Source organism: Xyrauchen texanus, chromosome 29, assembly GCF_025860055.1.
Source record: "Xyrauchen texanus isolate HMW12.3.18 chromosome 29, RBS_HiC_50CHRs, whole genome shotgun sequence".
Lineage (NCBI taxonomy): Eukaryota > Metazoa > Chordata > Actinopteri > Cypriniformes > Catostomidae > Xyrauchen > Xyrauchen texanus.
The window spans coordinates 29614919-29631535 of record NC_068304.1 but is presented as its reverse complement, the minus strand read 5'-3'; the positions used below and the strand labels follow the sequence as shown (position 1 = coordinate 29631535).

Sequence of the window (16617 nt, the reverse complement as noted above, 5' to 3'; positions counted from 1 at the left end):
GGAGCACATCAAATAACTTGTTTTACTGGTTTTGATGCAGAACGTACCTATTAAAGTACACCTTTACCCTAACAAAGTATGCAAGACTGTGCAAACCCTATTATCTTCAAATACTTTCACACTGTGACATTTTTTTTTAAATAATAATAATGTATGTAACATGAATGCATATCATTAACAATAATTTTTTGATCATAATGCAGTATCTAATAATAACGCATGCAACTTTTTGTAAAAATATATTAGTCAAGATAGAAATTAACATATACCAAGAATAATAGATGCTGTAAAACTATTGTTCTTTAAGCTCATGTAAAGTCTGTATTAATATATGTTAACAAATACAACCATATTGTAAAGTGTTACCTAATAGGTAAAACAACTCAAGCATATAATCAATAATAAACATGAATTAAAATATATATAAAAATAAAATTAATAAAAATTTTATCAATTCGATGGCATTTAATACATACATGCCAATTAAAAAAGAAAAATCACAAATTTGCAGTCGTGTTCAATATATAATACTACTCTGGTGATCTGTCCAATGCAGTGTTGTATGTGTGCAGGTAAGCAGTGCATCATTCTTACCTTCTCCTGTTTACAACTGCTGCTGCTGCTGCTGTGTCCATTCTCGGGTTCGGCGGGTGGAGAAGTGGGGGATTTGACCGCTGTCACCCCGCTACTGCTGCCCGAACTTGAGCTGTTACGCTCGTTCGTCTCTACCTTTATGAGCCGGTGTTTCGGGGACACATACTTGACGTCCGGTGAGCCCGTTGAACTAGGTCCCGTGGAGAAGGGGATATTTCCGCCTCCCGTGTATGGATCCTCGAAGTCCAGCTCCTTCTGGAGTTTGTAAGCGGTGACGATGTCTGGCTGAGCGGACATAAACCCTGTGCCCGTCTGCTGCTGATGGAGGTGGTATACGGGCGGACTGGATACAGTGGTTTGGAAGTGTCTGTAGTCCGGTTTTGGGGGCGCCGGTGGCGGGGCTTTGGTGGTTTTGAATCCCAGGTGCTCCTTGAACCATCTGGCCATGCTGCCAGTGCATTGCTCAAAACTTCGATAAAGGATATATATCCGTACCCGTTTCCCCTCGTAGAGTGCCTGTAACCCTTCTGAAACGTCTCTGGGTTGTTTCTCCGCTCAGGAGGCAAAAGATGCCTGTTTCCCGACCTCAACTACTTTCTCTTTGGTGAAACTCTGTGTGCGACTCCTGGGCTCCGTGTACGCGCTGTATTTGTGTGTGCGCGCGTGTGACAGCTGATCTGCTGGTGGGATGTTCTACCTGAGAACACCCACTGCCACCTATCGGTTTACTGTGCCATTGGAAACATACAAAGCAATAATGGATAATGGTTTTTGATGCACTTTCCCCTAGTTAATTGTTCGAATAAATATATTTTATACATTTAAGCATAATATTTCTTTAAAAAAAAAAAAAAACAGTTATTTAATTCATGCATTTTGCACAATGCAATTGCACATTTCTCTTTTTTTTTACTTGACTGTGTCCATTTTTAATTCTCAGTTTTATGTTGCTATTTGTATTTTATCTGTTCCATGTCTGCACCAACTCTATTTTTTTAGTGTTGAATAAAACATTCAAAAATTCCAAAAGACAAAGCACATGTTTTCTTTGTTTGCAATTCATCAGCAAGGTGTCTTAAGCACATGAACACAAAGCGTTACCTATAGCCTAACCTATTTGCCAAAGACAAATAATAAAAAAAGCTTGTATAGGGAAAAATTCTGATCCACCTTGAATAACTTCCTTCACATCCCTTGTATGTTGTTCCATCAGATTTTACAAATCACGCAAACTGTATTTGAAATTCCATCAAAGATCTCAATGGCGTAGCTTTAGCTTCCTTATGGACTTTATGTTGAATTGAAAAATGCATCCACACATCCAGTTGTCATTTCCTTTCAAACCTTGGTGTGCTGTAAACACTGATTGCCTTGGTCCTTGGTCTTTTTTCAAGGGGAAATACACAAATATGTCACACACACACACCACACATTAGTTACAGCAGCCAGTGACACCGTGATGTAGCTTTTTATGAAGTAATATTAAATTTTTAAGACCAGTGTCCTTCAGGACAAAAGCATAGTGTGAAGCAAGCAGTTTAACCCTCCATGGCTCCTGAGAGAGCACCACGCACACACACACACATTACAATTTTTAGGAGGACCACTTCATTTGATTTCCTGTCACAGTAAATTGTCTATAAACGAGAGACTGTGGACTCAAATTCAGTCATTTAATCTATATTGAATACTTTTAGGAGAAAACAAAAGCAACTTTGACTGGTGCAAAAATAGTAAAGATCCATGCAATTGCATTGAAATCATGACAAATACATTTATTGACATTGATTCCTGGCTTCAATTGTGAACAGATGAAGTTTAAATACAAAAATGTATTAATGGGCTTACATTCAAATACAGCATAGAGTCAATTACTACTGATTGACTGCTTCTTTGAAAATGTGTTTTTGCATATATTTGCATAGTTCAGTGTAAAACGCATTAGTTAAAAGTACTCCTTAATTTAAAAAAAAAAAAATGTTTTTACTGTCACAAAATATGAATTTAAAAGTGCCTAAAACAAGACCAAATCTAATTGCAAGTGTTTTGCAACATGTTCACTAAAAAGGTGCGTGGAACTGCAGACACTTGCAGAAACTTTTGCATACTGTTGCTTAATTTCCTTTAACTAAATATAAAATGAAGGATATTTCAGCCTGAAACCAAACCTTTAACATAACATCTCAAACCATGAATAGATCATAATCTCCAAGGCAAATTCCTCTTACCTTGCATCCTTCAGTAACTTTTTCAAGTATGAGCACAATACCCTGCATCACTGAAGCTAAAGTTTCCTCCTCATACCCTGTGTAATGATGCAGGACGGGGCTCTGCCAAACAGTAAATCACAAGTTGAAAGGTTTGGGTAATATGGTATATTGTAATACTCCGATATGTGACCTGTAGGCCTACAGTATTTTACACACCCGTAAATTAATCTACATGTTTCCATTTGGAGTCTGATAGACCCCAAGGCCATTTCAACATCTCAAAAAGCATTTAATATTGAGGTTAATATTTCAGGTTTTATTTTTCTACAATGTGCATGTTTTTTTTAAACTTCTGTAACCCTAAACCTTAAACCTTAAAGTTCACCCAAAAATAAATAATTCTCATCATTTACTCACCCTCATGCCACCCCAGATGTGTATGACTTTCTTCTGCTGAACACAAACGTTTTTAGAAGAATATTTTGGGGTGGCTGTGGCTCAGTTGGTAGAGTGTGTCGACTACTAATTGCAGGATTGGTGGTTTGAATCCCAGCCCACACAACTCCACATGCTGAAGTGTCCTTGGGCAAGACACTGAACCCCAAGTTGCTGGTGTATGAATGGGTGAATGTGTCACAGTGTAAAGCACTTTGAACACTGTTAATGTTAAAAAGGCACCATAAAAATGCAGACCATTTACCATATTCAGCTCTGTATGTTCATACAATGCATGTGAATTATGACCAAAACTTTGAAGCTCCTAAAAAGCAAAAAGGCAGCCTAAAAGTAATACATACAACTCCAGTTGTTAAATCCATGATTTCTGAAGAGATGTGATAGGTGTAGGTGAGGAAAATATCAATATTTAAGACCTTTTTTAGTATAAATCTTAACTTTTGACCAGCCCTCATTTGCACGTTCACATGGAACAGAGCTCTTCTGATTTTTTTGGGCAATTTGCATTCTTTGTGCATATCATCACCTATTGGGCAGTTGTGCAAATATGACTTATTCTTTTACTTTTTGCAAATCACCAAAAAAACTGAATTACTCAGTACTCTTGTGAACGCGCATTGGAGGGCTGGTCGAAAGTGGAGATTTATAGTAAAAAAAAGGACTTAAATATTGATCCGTTTCTCTCCCACACCTATCATAATCACTTTTGGAGACGTCGATTTTACCACTGGAGTCGTATGGATCACTTATGCTGCCTTTGTGCTTTTACTTCCATAGCATGACATACAAAGCTGAAATATTCTTCTAAAATCTTTGTGCACATCTGAGATAGCATGAGGGTGAGTAAATGAGAGAATTTTCATTTTTGGGTGAACTATTCCTTTAATGCTTTGGTACGATACAGATTAAAATTAGCTCTGTAGCTAATTCTGGGGCAATCATCGACTATCCATTGTCCCTGTCAAATAAACTACTAAATAAAATAAATAATATCTGTAAAATGGGCTTTGATTACTTCAGAGGAACCTATTAAAAATGTAAAAGGGAAAACAGATCAACAAAATAAGTAATTTATAGCTGGTACTTCACAGACAAAAACAGAAGTCTGAGGGTGTCAGAATTAAATAAAAAGGCCTCACCCACTCCCCAATGCCAAGAATCCTCAGAGAAGATGCAAATGCAGCGGCCGTGTTGCAGGAAGGAGGTATATGAACCATCTCATAATCCACCACAGCAAGTTCCATAAGGAATGTGGCCAAATCATGCTCCCTCTCACTAGAATGGGACTGAGCAGTAAGAGAGGGAAATTAGTGAACATGTGGGATTTTGGAAGCCCAACTAAGAAAAAAAAAAGTTTTTGCCATTACCTTGGCAAATGTTACTAACAAGGAGAGTATATACATGCTTCCTTTCAAGTCCTCCTGTAAAAACCCTACTTCGTGTATGTTTGTGATGTGCCTTCAAGTGATTTGTTCAAAATAAAATGGATGTGTTGGGCAATTTCATATTTCCCTTTTCACTCCTGAACAATAAATTACATCTTTTGTTTGTCATTTATTACCTTTAAGATTCAATCTTTAAACAGACTTTCATTTTAATTTAGAACAAACATGAGCTGTGACAGCGAGATGTACATTTGTGAGACGTGAAAATCCTCCCATACTGGTGGTTCATGTGTGCTCATCTTGTAAAAACATTCATTCTGACATTGCTTGAAGGCAGCAACAGTTCTAACACGAAGACCACGTACAGTAGCAATACAACTAGAGGAAAAACATTTTGGTCCGTTCAACATTTAGCACATATTTCAAATAGCAATACTTACTTGGCCAACCTTGCAAGCCCTCTGGAAGAAGTGAACAGGAACAGGTCTTCCAAGGCTGTAATTTAACTTCTTTAAAACGATACTCTCCATTCTGCATTTGTCTCCACTATGGTTGCAACGGTATGAGATTTTCATGGTACGATTACCATCTCCGAAAATATCACGGTTTCAAGGTATCACGGTATTACACATTTATTATTATCATCAGTTACAATGACCCTTAAAGGAGTGAAAACAGAAGTTTTTTATTTTTTTTGGTTGAACAAATGTCCTGTCTGTCCCGTCTTAACTCAGTGGTTCTCAACTGGTTTTACTTCGGGACCCAGATTTTACATTGGAAATCAAGTGGCAACCCACCATAGTAAAAACATAACCTGTATTTAATGTATCTTGGGTCGCATTTGCTTTTATGTTGCATAGTTTTGTTCATGGATTTGAAGTACAAGGACATGCATCAAGTGATGTCAATAAAAAATCTTTTAAAAATTGTAGAGCATATTTACTTATATTACCTCATTATTATCCCGTTTGTTTCCTAATTTCAAACATAATTCAAACAGAACATACATATTTCATGTCACACAGGAGGAAAGGCTCCTCCGTATAGCACAGTGTTGCTCTTTTCCTCCTCAGAGCTGCTGGCATGTCAGGGCTGCCTACTGTTTGATGGGTTTGACTTGACTTTCTCCGTAACGCTTTAAACTAGAAAAGTCTCACAAGAATTGAAATTGGTCACATCAGTTTTGAGATCTGCACTCTACAATATCGAGGGAAGCACGGTTGTTGCACGCATGCCATAGAGCAGAGTATATCATGATCACGAGCTGGTTCCGTTACACTAGTGCGAAAGTGCAGACGAGAAGCCTTAAACTGATTACAAGATTATCATTAAATCTGCCTCGGCAGTCCCAAATAGGCTATCAATTGGACTGCCGATAAAATATCTTCAATGGGAGAACCATGGCATTGTTCTTTTCCTGCTGTCCACGACCCAGTCCGAATAGACCTGCGACCCACCAGTTGAGAAACACTGCTTTAACTCACACACTCACTTATGTCAGACCCCCTCTCCTCGCTTCTCTGACATTTTATCCGCTGACAGGCAGACGAGGAGGAAAGGAGATGCACACGCGCAGGTGAGATTTTTTTTCTCAATACTGTAGATAAGTAAATGTACATGGTATGATAACCGTCAATTTTCATACCGTGGTATACCCTGAAACTGGTATACCGCTGCAACCCTAGACTCCATCATTGTAAGCACAGTCTGTCACAAATGCAAAGTCCCCCACTGTGGGTGGGTAGATCTCTTCATACTTGGAAGCAATCAACATTGTAGTCACACAGACCGAATGCACTGGGTTTTGGGTACTGGGTTATTCTTTAAAAAGAGAGTGGATAAGAATTGAATGGGTTCACATGAGAAATTGTGTCCTACCATAAGTGACTGTCTACATATACACACATCAAGGTCCCAGAGTCCGGAGGAAGATTGGAGAGGCACAGAATCCAAGTTGCTTGAAGTCCAGAGTGAAGTTTCCACAGTCAGTGATGATTTGGGGTGACATGTCATCTGCTGGTGTTGGTCCACTGTGTTTTCTCAAGTCGAAAGTCAATGCAGCTGTCTACCAGGAGATTTTAGAGCACTTCATGCTTCCATCTGCTGACAAGCATTATGGAGATGCTGTCCTTTTCCAGCAGGACTTGGCACCTGCCCACAATGCCAAAACTACTAGTAAATGGTTTGCTGACTATGGAATTACTGTGCTTGATTTGCCAGCCAACTCGCCTAACCTGAACCCCACAGAGAATCTTTGGGGTATTGTCAAGAGGAAAATGAGAGACACAAGACCCAACAATACAGACAAGCTGAAGACTGCTATCAAAGCAACCTGGGCTTCCATAAAATCTCAGCAGTGCTACAGGCTGATTGCCTCCATGCCACGCCACATTGATGCAGTAATTTGTGCAAAAGGAGCCCCGACCAAGCATTTAGTGCATAAATTAACATACTTTTCAGAAGGTCGACATTTCCATCCATCTATCCATCCATCTTCAGCCGCTTATCCGAAGTCAGGTCGCGGGGGCAGCTGCTCCAGCAGGGGGCCCCAAACTTCCCTATCCCGAGCCACATTAACCAGCTCTGACTGGGGAACCCCGAGGCGTTCCCAGGCCAGTGTGGAGGTGTAATCTCTCCACCTAGTCCTGGGTCTTCCCAGAGGCCTCCTCCCAGCTGGACGTGCCTGAAACACCTCCCAAGGGAGGCGGCCAGGGGGCATCCTTACCAGATGCCCAAACCACCTCAACTGGCTCCTTTCGACGCAAAGGAGCAGCGGCTCTACTCCGAGCTCCCCTCGGATGACTGAGCTCCTCACCCTATCTCTAAGGGAGAAGCCCGCCACCCTTCTGAGGAAGCCCATTTCGGCCGCTTGTACTCGCGACCTAGTTCTTTCGGTCATGACCAACCTTCATGACCATAGGTGAGGGTAGGAACCAAAAACTGACCGGTAGATCGAGAGCTTTGCCTTTCGGCTCAGCTCTCTTTTCGTGACAACGGTGCGATAGAGCGAGTGCAATACCGCCCCCGCTGCCCCGATTCTCCGGCCAACCTCCCGCTCCATTGTCCCCTCACTCGTGAACAAGACCCCGAGGTACTTGAACTCCTGCACTTGGGGCAAAACCTCATTCCCTACCTGGAGTACGCACTCCATCGGTTTCCTTCTGAGAACCATCAATTTCCACAATATTCAAATTTTTTTAGAAGCACCTGTATTTTTCTTTATTACATATAATCCAAACACACTCATGGCCCTGAAATGCAATGCTACATTTTGAGATCCGCTAGCCACATATCACCACATTTAAGCAGTTGAATTTTGAAGAGCACCAACCTGCTGGAAACTGTCGATAATGTTGACTGTCATGAATAAGGTCTCCTGTTGCAGCTTGAACTCTCTCTGCACCTGCATGAGCCAGTCAATGGCAACAGCAAGCATAGCACCGGTCACCTTTTGGCCCTCCAGGTCTAATGGCCATGGTAACCTATCAGAGATAATGCATTCAAGTAGCATATTAAAACTGGACATAAACAACCTTTATACACTATTCCTTAATCATAGAAATGTATTATAAAGCACTGCCATAAAGCTCCATTAGTATGAGCTAACAGAGCTGATTAAATCATAAACATCAAGGAATTTCAATCTCAATGCTCAAAGTTAAGGGTTGTCAGGGGCGTCGCACCCGTGGGGGATGTGGGTGTTTTAACACCCACACTTTTCCCGATGAGAGGGTTCAACACCCACACTTTTTCTGCAGTTTTGCAGCAGTTTTGCACAAACGCCTTACTACAGCCGCACCTCTGTGTCTCTGGCCGCTCTGTGTCTGCGCTCGCTGCGGCTGCCTCCTCTCCCCCTCCCTCTCAAACATGACACCGGCTTTGAATGTGACCGGCTGATGATTGGCTGTTCGACCTTAAGTCCCGCCTCTCTTGGTGTGTTAGATTTATCGGTTAGCTCGTGCTGAGGAGGCGGGAACTTATGGTTATGGTTATTTGCATCTCCCTTTTCCAGGTACTTTGAATGAGTGTTTATGCTTTCGAGCTTTTTAAATAAGCTTGATATGTGTTTGGGAAGATTAGATGTTCTGTTTATGTTTTGTTGACATGTCGAGTGTTTTCGGTATTATATTTAGTTTTTTAGACTAATGCTAATTGGGATATTGTTCAGCAGCTAGCTAAATTCGGTTATGTATGTGGCATGCAATGTATAAAGTAACTGTGATGAAGGCAGGGAATTGACGAGGAGGAGGGACAAATTGCCATTGTTAAGCAGTGTATAAGCAGTGGGTTTATTGCCAGTGTAATTGATTTTGAAATTTTGAGCATTGTTTGTTGATTAGCTGAATACTTTGTGGATACTTACCTGTTGTGTTTGATTGTACCTATTGAGGAGAAAAAAAGTGAGAAATGATGACATTGTTTGCATACCTTTTGAAGAACTATGAAAGAAAAGTATATATTATTTTATGTTTAAAAACAGTAAATTGTTACATTATTTATACCACCAGAGAAAAAGCTTTGTGTGGGCGTTTTTTATATATATATATATATCTCCCCTTTTCAGGGCGCAAGTAAGCAAAATTCACAGTCACAGTCTCAGTCACAGTCCTGTCAGACCCATGTCACTATCAAGCTTACCAGTCTTTTTGTCACGCAGAATCATTAAGATGCAGAAAAGAAAGAGGCAGGAGAAGATTGACACCTTTTTCAAGAGAAATCTTGTAAGTGAAAGTTACATTTGACATTAAACAACAGTAGCCTATTACCATTAGATATTGTTTGCATTTATTTCATGATATTACTTTTCAATATTCACTGAGGTTTGCTAGTGCCACAGCTGTAACTGTTTGACCCTATTCCTTTACCACTGCACCCTTGTTTAGGAGAGGAAGTTGATGGAGGCATCAGTTTCAGAGAGAGCACAGGAAAATTCACAGGTGAAATGAATGTTACCGTTTGTGAAAGAGGTCTATGAAGGAAGAGAGGCCATGTGTGTGTGTTTTAGGCATGTGCCGGTATCACATTTTCATGCTGCGGTTAATTGATTGAGCTTTTATCACGGTATACGGTATTATCACAATATTTTAATTCCACAAGAGAAACGGATGGATTGGGGGGGATGTAAAAAACAACAACTTGCATCACAATAGGTGTAATTGTGATTGTCAAAACATTTGGTAACTAAACAGAATTTTATTAAGTTTAGTGACAACATGTTACAATGTTTACATTGTACAATTTTCATGATTTCAGTTCAATTCTTGATTTGATTTCAATCTTGAGTCAATATTGACTTATTTGGATAAATATTAGGTATTGTGTATTGAGTTTTGACTTATTTTCCGTGTGTTCTGAGTGTGTTTTTATACTTTTCTAGTATCACTCATTTAAATGGGAAGCTTTTTATATCTTGTTATACCTTTTGTACCCTTCTGTCATTGTATTCATCATTTTTATTGTTAATAAACAAACCACATCCATCCCCCGCACTTTTGAAAAGCTTGCTACGCCCCTGAGGGTTGTCCCCTGTTTAAGAGCTTAAATCCCTTAGGGCATATATACATACAGTACACTCAAATACATATAAACACCTTTCTTGACTATTGAATATCGTCACCTTTCTAAAATAATGTCCTAAGTAATTTTTCAGGTTTTTCAGAAAACACAAAAAACTGAACCAAATATCATGAGGATGATTTATGCAAAAAATTATAATTTTTGTCAAAAAATGACTTAGGACATTATTTTAGAACGGTGACGATATCATGCAGAAAACTAATGTAATTGAACTTGTTATTATGGACACTACACCCCTCTATGAGATCCCAACTTCTCACCTCGAGCTGTCGCAGATAATTGTAGATATCTTGCACATATTCACTGCACATCTGAGCATCAAGAGCATCTGCAGGGTCAACATCTTGGATGTCGAGCAAAAAGCTGGAGAATGCTTAAGGAACATTATTATGCTTCTGAGGTTCCTCTGAGTCCAAAGACAAGGTCACTATCTCAGGTGTAACCGGATGCTGAGAAAATGTAATGGAATAGAACCAGCAAAGACAAGCATTAGGACCTTGTGTCTTAATGTTATGTTTAAATTTTAAACTGAAATTCAGAACAAACTTTTAATGAAGCTTATAAAAACATTCTAAAGCACAAGACATGTATGGACACCGAATTTCTGCATCAGATGAATTCTGTCATAATTTTTTTTTTTACCTTGACGTTTCACACGACACAGAGGGGTCCTCTATTGGTGGAGCTGTAGGTGCTGAAGCTTTGGTTTTTGTGTGGTTCTTTTTCAAAAGTGATGTCATTTGTTTCTAATAAAGAACACAATCCCACCAATACTCAACAGTCATCTTTCAACACTAGGTATGAGAGGAGATGTTTTTTCCATAAACAACAAAACTCTTTATACCTTTGGTATATTTGCACCTTTATTAGACTCAATCAGATTAGATGCATTTCCTAAGGGCACCCTGGATCTGAGGAAATATGGTCCTGAATGAGCTTTTTCATTTAGCAATTCTTCAATTTGCCTGCATGGAAAGAACAAGAGTGGGCCTAATACAGAACAGTCCGATTTACAACAAAGAACTAAAATAAACAATAAAAGCATACAAAAATAAATAAATAAATAAATAAAATTTCAAAAGGGGTATATCACCTATTTCAAGTGTACAAAGTAGCTATACATAGCATGCTCTAAATTAAAAGATACAGTCTTCATATCATTTGATAAATTGTGACTTGTTATGTAAGACGGCTTACGTGTGTAATTCGCGGTCACATGGTTTTCCCTCAATAAAAACAATAACACGAATAAAGTAAAATGCAATCTAATTTTATAAGCTAACATTCACTTTGGAGCGACGCTCCAATTAATATGACTGACAGCGTCTGCGTTTACTACGTCATTGCGCCTCACGAGCGCTCGTGCAATGCAGTGCGCGTGACACAATTGTTTAGTGACATCGACAATATAGTTTCTGCGGAATGAAAAAAAAAAACGTTTATTCTAAATGTTCAAAAATGATATAGATTTGTTATTAACAAATTGTTTTTTAATTTTAATTTTTCTGTTGTTCTAAAGGTAAATGGAAACTATAGATATTGTATGATGATTCCTAAGAGAAAAACTATTAAAAGATGGAATATGCAGTGCTGAGATTTTTATTTGAAAATATTTAGGCCTATTATTATTATTATTATTATTATTATTATTATTATTATTATAGTAGTGGTAGTGGTAGCAGTAATGTCATTTGTTTGATTTTATTAAAACCCCTTGCTACTTTTTGTTGTGTGTGTAAAATAAAATATTTTTTTGGAAACAAAAACAAAAACAACGTCAAAATAAACATTGCAAAATATGCATTAAGGAATGTTGAAGGAATCAGCATCACCTGTCCATCAAAATATGTTGAAGAGGAAAATGGAAATCAAAAAGAGTGGTTGGCACCTCTGAGCCACTGGAGAGATGGATTATAATACAAAATCAGAGATGACCTTTATCTATATATATTGCCTATATATGAGTGTGTATAGAGGATGTGCATTCTTACTTCATATTTTAAAGGGTAATATGAAATAGAGTTACTCAAAATACAACGTCTTATTTACTTTCTCAATCATAGCACACCTGGGACTTTGAAGGAGATGAATAATAAATTATATTATACCTATTCACACAAAAACTTGCACACACACACACACACACACACACACACACACACACACACACACACACACACACACACACACACACACACACACACACACACATCTTGACTAGTAAGTTAAGGCAAGAAACAAATACGCTTTTTACAAACTTATATGTTATTAATTAAACCATTAAAAACCTCCATTAATCAATTATTACTAAAATTGCCCTTATGTGCTTTCTTGATTGTGAAAATGTGCTTGCTAACATCTGTAAATTACTGTACATGAAACAGTAAGAATCTTAATTTCACACATGATAATCTTCTAAATGAGACTGATGAAATCAGTGACAAGTCTTCCATCCAATCTGTCCTACAAAGCAGAGCTCATGGGGCAACATAAGGGATTTTTGCAATCTAGTCAATAAAGTTTGATAAACACCTCTCACTAATAAGGTTAGAAGGGAAATTGACACCTTAATCCCAGTGATAATTATTGATTTCATCAATAATTGCATAGTGATATCCATTTGAATGTTTTATAAAGTAGTTATTTCTCTCCTGTTTGCAAGCATTTAATTTGCAAAAGCTTACCGTGATAACCTCACAGGCATGCTGCCATCTGTGAAATGATTCAGATATTTGCCATTTGAAGTGATATTCCCAAAATGTCAGCTCGAAATAAATAACACCCTTGGCCTCCCTTCAAGGTGGATCAGTTTTCAAAAAGTGTATTAGAGGATTTAAATATCTATAACTCACAGAGTGAAATACTGTAGAGAAAGAAAGAGAGAGAGAGAGAGAGAGAGAGAGAGAGAGAGAGAGAGAGAGAGAGAGAGAGTGTGTGTGTAAAGTCCACTCTCTCTGCTCTCTATTCTTCCTGATCTTTTTGCAATTCATTTTTGGCTGCCACAGTCACATCCTCACCTTTTCATCACCTCTTCTTTCTCCAGCTCTTTTTCCTCTGTCTTTTTTAGCTTTCTCTTCACTAGCTCAGCCCTCTCTCTGACATTTCCTAGACGTTTCCACTTGAAATTGCTCTCCAAATCCACTGACTTTCTTTTATACATCCTCTCTCTTTTTCCAATCCTCTGCTCTGCTCCCATTCTGTCTTGCAAGTCTTTCTCTCGAGCCATTTTAACAGACAGCATGTCATCAGTAAGCTTGGCCTATTATTCACGAGTTGTACAGCAACATCTTCCTCTCTAAACACCTCCCCATGGTGCTCACTGGCTCCTGTCTTTTTTTTTCACACAGGCCAGAAGAATGAAATGCAGCTGTCTATTGAAGGAGCCTCTTGATCTGACATGTTACCATTGAACTCGGCTGCTGTAAGTGTGTCACTGCGATCTGTGCCGTGGTGAGAGATGGCTAGGTTTGGAGTGTATGAGGTAAAACAAGTGTATGTGGCTGAATGTTGGGGCTGGTGGATTATTGTACAGCATATCAGTGTGATTTAGCCTATGAGCAGCGAACAGAATTGGTAGTAGTAATGTGCACTTAGGATTAGTGTTCAAATAAAATGACCACTAAAGATTAATAATAACTTTGAAAATATTTTTTTAATAATGAACAATCACATGATTTTAAGACTCTAGTCATATTCAGACTGATCACACTGTGAATTCAGCGACAGTAGATCTAAAGTTCTGGGCATAAAATCGGTCAGTGCTACCCAAAATTCAAACTGCTGCCCCCCTGTGGCCTAAGCTGGAAGTACTGATGAATGTATGGACAGGTGTGAAGTTCAGTTTCCAGGTGAAATGTCCACAAAGTGACACCTAAAGCAAGTTTTATTTATTTTTTGTTGTAAATTATGTAATACAATCGATAGGAATGCATATTTCATTAATTCAAACCCCAACCCTAAACAAAACCATCAATGGATTACAATTTTTATTTTAGAGTGAAAATGCAACCTCTGAATTGCGCTCACCATTGTTTGTGTGAATGAAATTATTTCCTGGTTTCCATATGACCAGAACTCATGTCTCAGAGGCTGATGTGCAACATGCTATCAGTAGAACTAACAGAAAGGTGAATGTTATAGTTTGGTAGTGGCAGTTGAACTGATGCAAAATGTCGAATGGGGATGGCACTTGTTAGTATTCGGCAGAATGGGGTTGATTTCAGGGTACATGAAGTTCTTGGAAGCTACATTTCGATTTCCTGTGTGTGTTAATGTTGTCACATCAGCAGCAAAGAAAAGCTGTTTTATTCTACATGGGGCTGGTCACCCCCTCATGGTAGCTGCCTTGTTGAAATCACATTACCAAACCAATACCACCCTTTATCTCAGAAATCCCCTTATTATCTGACATTTTTGGTTGAGCAATAAATTATTTATTGGTGACAAATATACCTGCGATATGAGTATTTCTATAATGGCATCGCAAGCCTAACACACTTGCTTTTGTAGGAAGCTTCATTCATGCCAATAGGTGTCAATATAATGTCCAGGACAATTGTCTTCTCGGCCAGCAAAAGCAAAAATATTGTGACGAGGAGGAGGGCATGGCTGGACCGGGAGGCTGCTCTGAATCAGATGATCAGTGGGAGAGCGAGATAAAGGGGAGCCAGAGACACCAGTTTGAGAGAGAGAGATAAACGCATGTGGCCGCATTGCATGTGTGTCTGTGTTTGTTTGTTTGTTTTAAGTTAAGTTTTTGTTTACTGTTCAGCTGGAACCTGCCTCCTCCTTGCCCATCCTTGAAATGTTTCATATAGTACAAACTTATATTTTTCCCTGTCAAAGCTCAGAACAGTCACTAATGAAAGGCTTGGGACTGTACAGTATGCTTTCGTGTGGTGCCATCAGCATTGTCAGGAAGTAATTTTCCTGCAGCCATTGAGATGAATGGGGATACTAATGGATAGCATTCGCCAGGTATTTTAGACCTCCTAGAGCAAAAACAGAAACATAAAATTACTCATTAATAAATCATTTTAGTTTTTTCATGCATTGTTAGAATATTTTGACATTAAAGTATGCTGTAGGTCTAAACCCCTTCAGCTCTATATCACCAGAATGTGTGTGATTGTGTGTACACGGGCTTTTGACGGAGATGGATCACTGCTGCATGGTCCAAGGTTTAGCCTCTGCACACAAGCTGACGCTCTCAATAGCCTCTGACAAATGAAAGCCCACAATCTCTCTCTTATACCCCCCCACACCGTTCTCTCATGTCAACACTTCAATCATTATTGTCCTGCTCCAGTCCACATTCTGACACCACTCCATTGGCCTCATTGCGATGGACAGTTTATATACCATTTTTGTGGAGATTGCCTAAATATAAAATGACATGAAAATAGTATGAAGAAAAAAAATTAAAATGTACTGCACATAACAGAATGTCATTTTTAATTCTTAGAATTTAATAAATAAAGTGTATAAAAAGTTATCCTTGATTTCACAATCTGAATGGATGTCATAACTTTGTGTGGGCTTAAAATAAACTCATTGCACAAATTGAGACCTTGGCTATGTTCATGAATGGAAAGCTAGTTTACTGAATACTGCACAGCATTTACTGTATACCGCCTACTTTTTTCAACTTTTTTAATCATACACAATATGCAACAATAGTATGCTACATTCCAACAACTCATTTTTATATAAATTGTCCAAACCCTTTAGCAATCTCATTAAATTAATTAAGAAAGATATGCTAAAAATCACAGTTTGTACTACTTCAAGTTCACAAATTTTTCTGAATGGTTGGCCACATTGCCTTGTCAGATACAGTATTCTGTGTAGTGTGCTGTTGTAAACTGCACATTGTGGCATAAGTAGTAGGTTAACCAGGTATTCCATGCATACAGTACATTTGTATACTGCGCACATAGACAATATACTGCAGAGTGCTGAAAGAGTAAGAGTAGAATGATAGTATGCTATTCTGAATATAGTCAGTGTTCTGTCCACATAACAGGAAATGGTTTTTGACCTTGATACAGAAATTAGACCCTGTTGTTTAGATAATACTGACACATGACTCTTTTATTCCTCTCTTTATGGCTCATGGTATAAAATGTTGAATGTTGTCCTTCCTGATACCCCATTCTTCACTGAGGGGTGACTACTTCCCTGGCTTGCCTCTGGTTAGATATATATTGATTGAAACACCAAAGCAGCTAAATGTGCAGTGATATGTCATGCAAACACAATCACAATACATTCCTGTATGCCTTCTTAGGTTTGAAATGTGTCATATATTTATGTTTATGAGCCTGGCAATAAATTATCATGATGGAAATAAAGATTTTGATAACAAATTACAAACTTTTGTATATGCACAATAT

General features: G+C 38.5%; 1 protein-coding gene and 1 pseudogene across 4 annotated transcripts in view; both read right to left on the bottom strand.

The window, feature by feature from the left end:
* LOC127622875 (SH2 domain-containing adapter protein F-like) overlaps positions 1–1185 on the bottom strand; it is a 195312-nt gene extending 194127 nt beyond the window's left edge. For all 4 annotated transcript variants that reach the window (XM_052096996.1, XM_052096995.1, XM_052096998.1 and 1 more), the window contains exon 1: positions 595–1185. In XM_052096996.1, coding sequence (XP_051952956.1) covers positions 595–1041 — 447 coding nt within the window. In that variant the 5' untranslated portion in view covers positions 1042–1185. The remainder of the gene's footprint in view (positions 1–594) is intronic.
* A 3086-nt stretch (positions 1186–4271) lies between these two features.
* On the bottom strand, positions 4272–13448 carry LOC127623048 (G2/mitotic-specific cyclin-B1-like; annotated as a pseudogene).
* Between the last annotated feature and the right edge of the window lie 3169 nt (positions 13449–16617).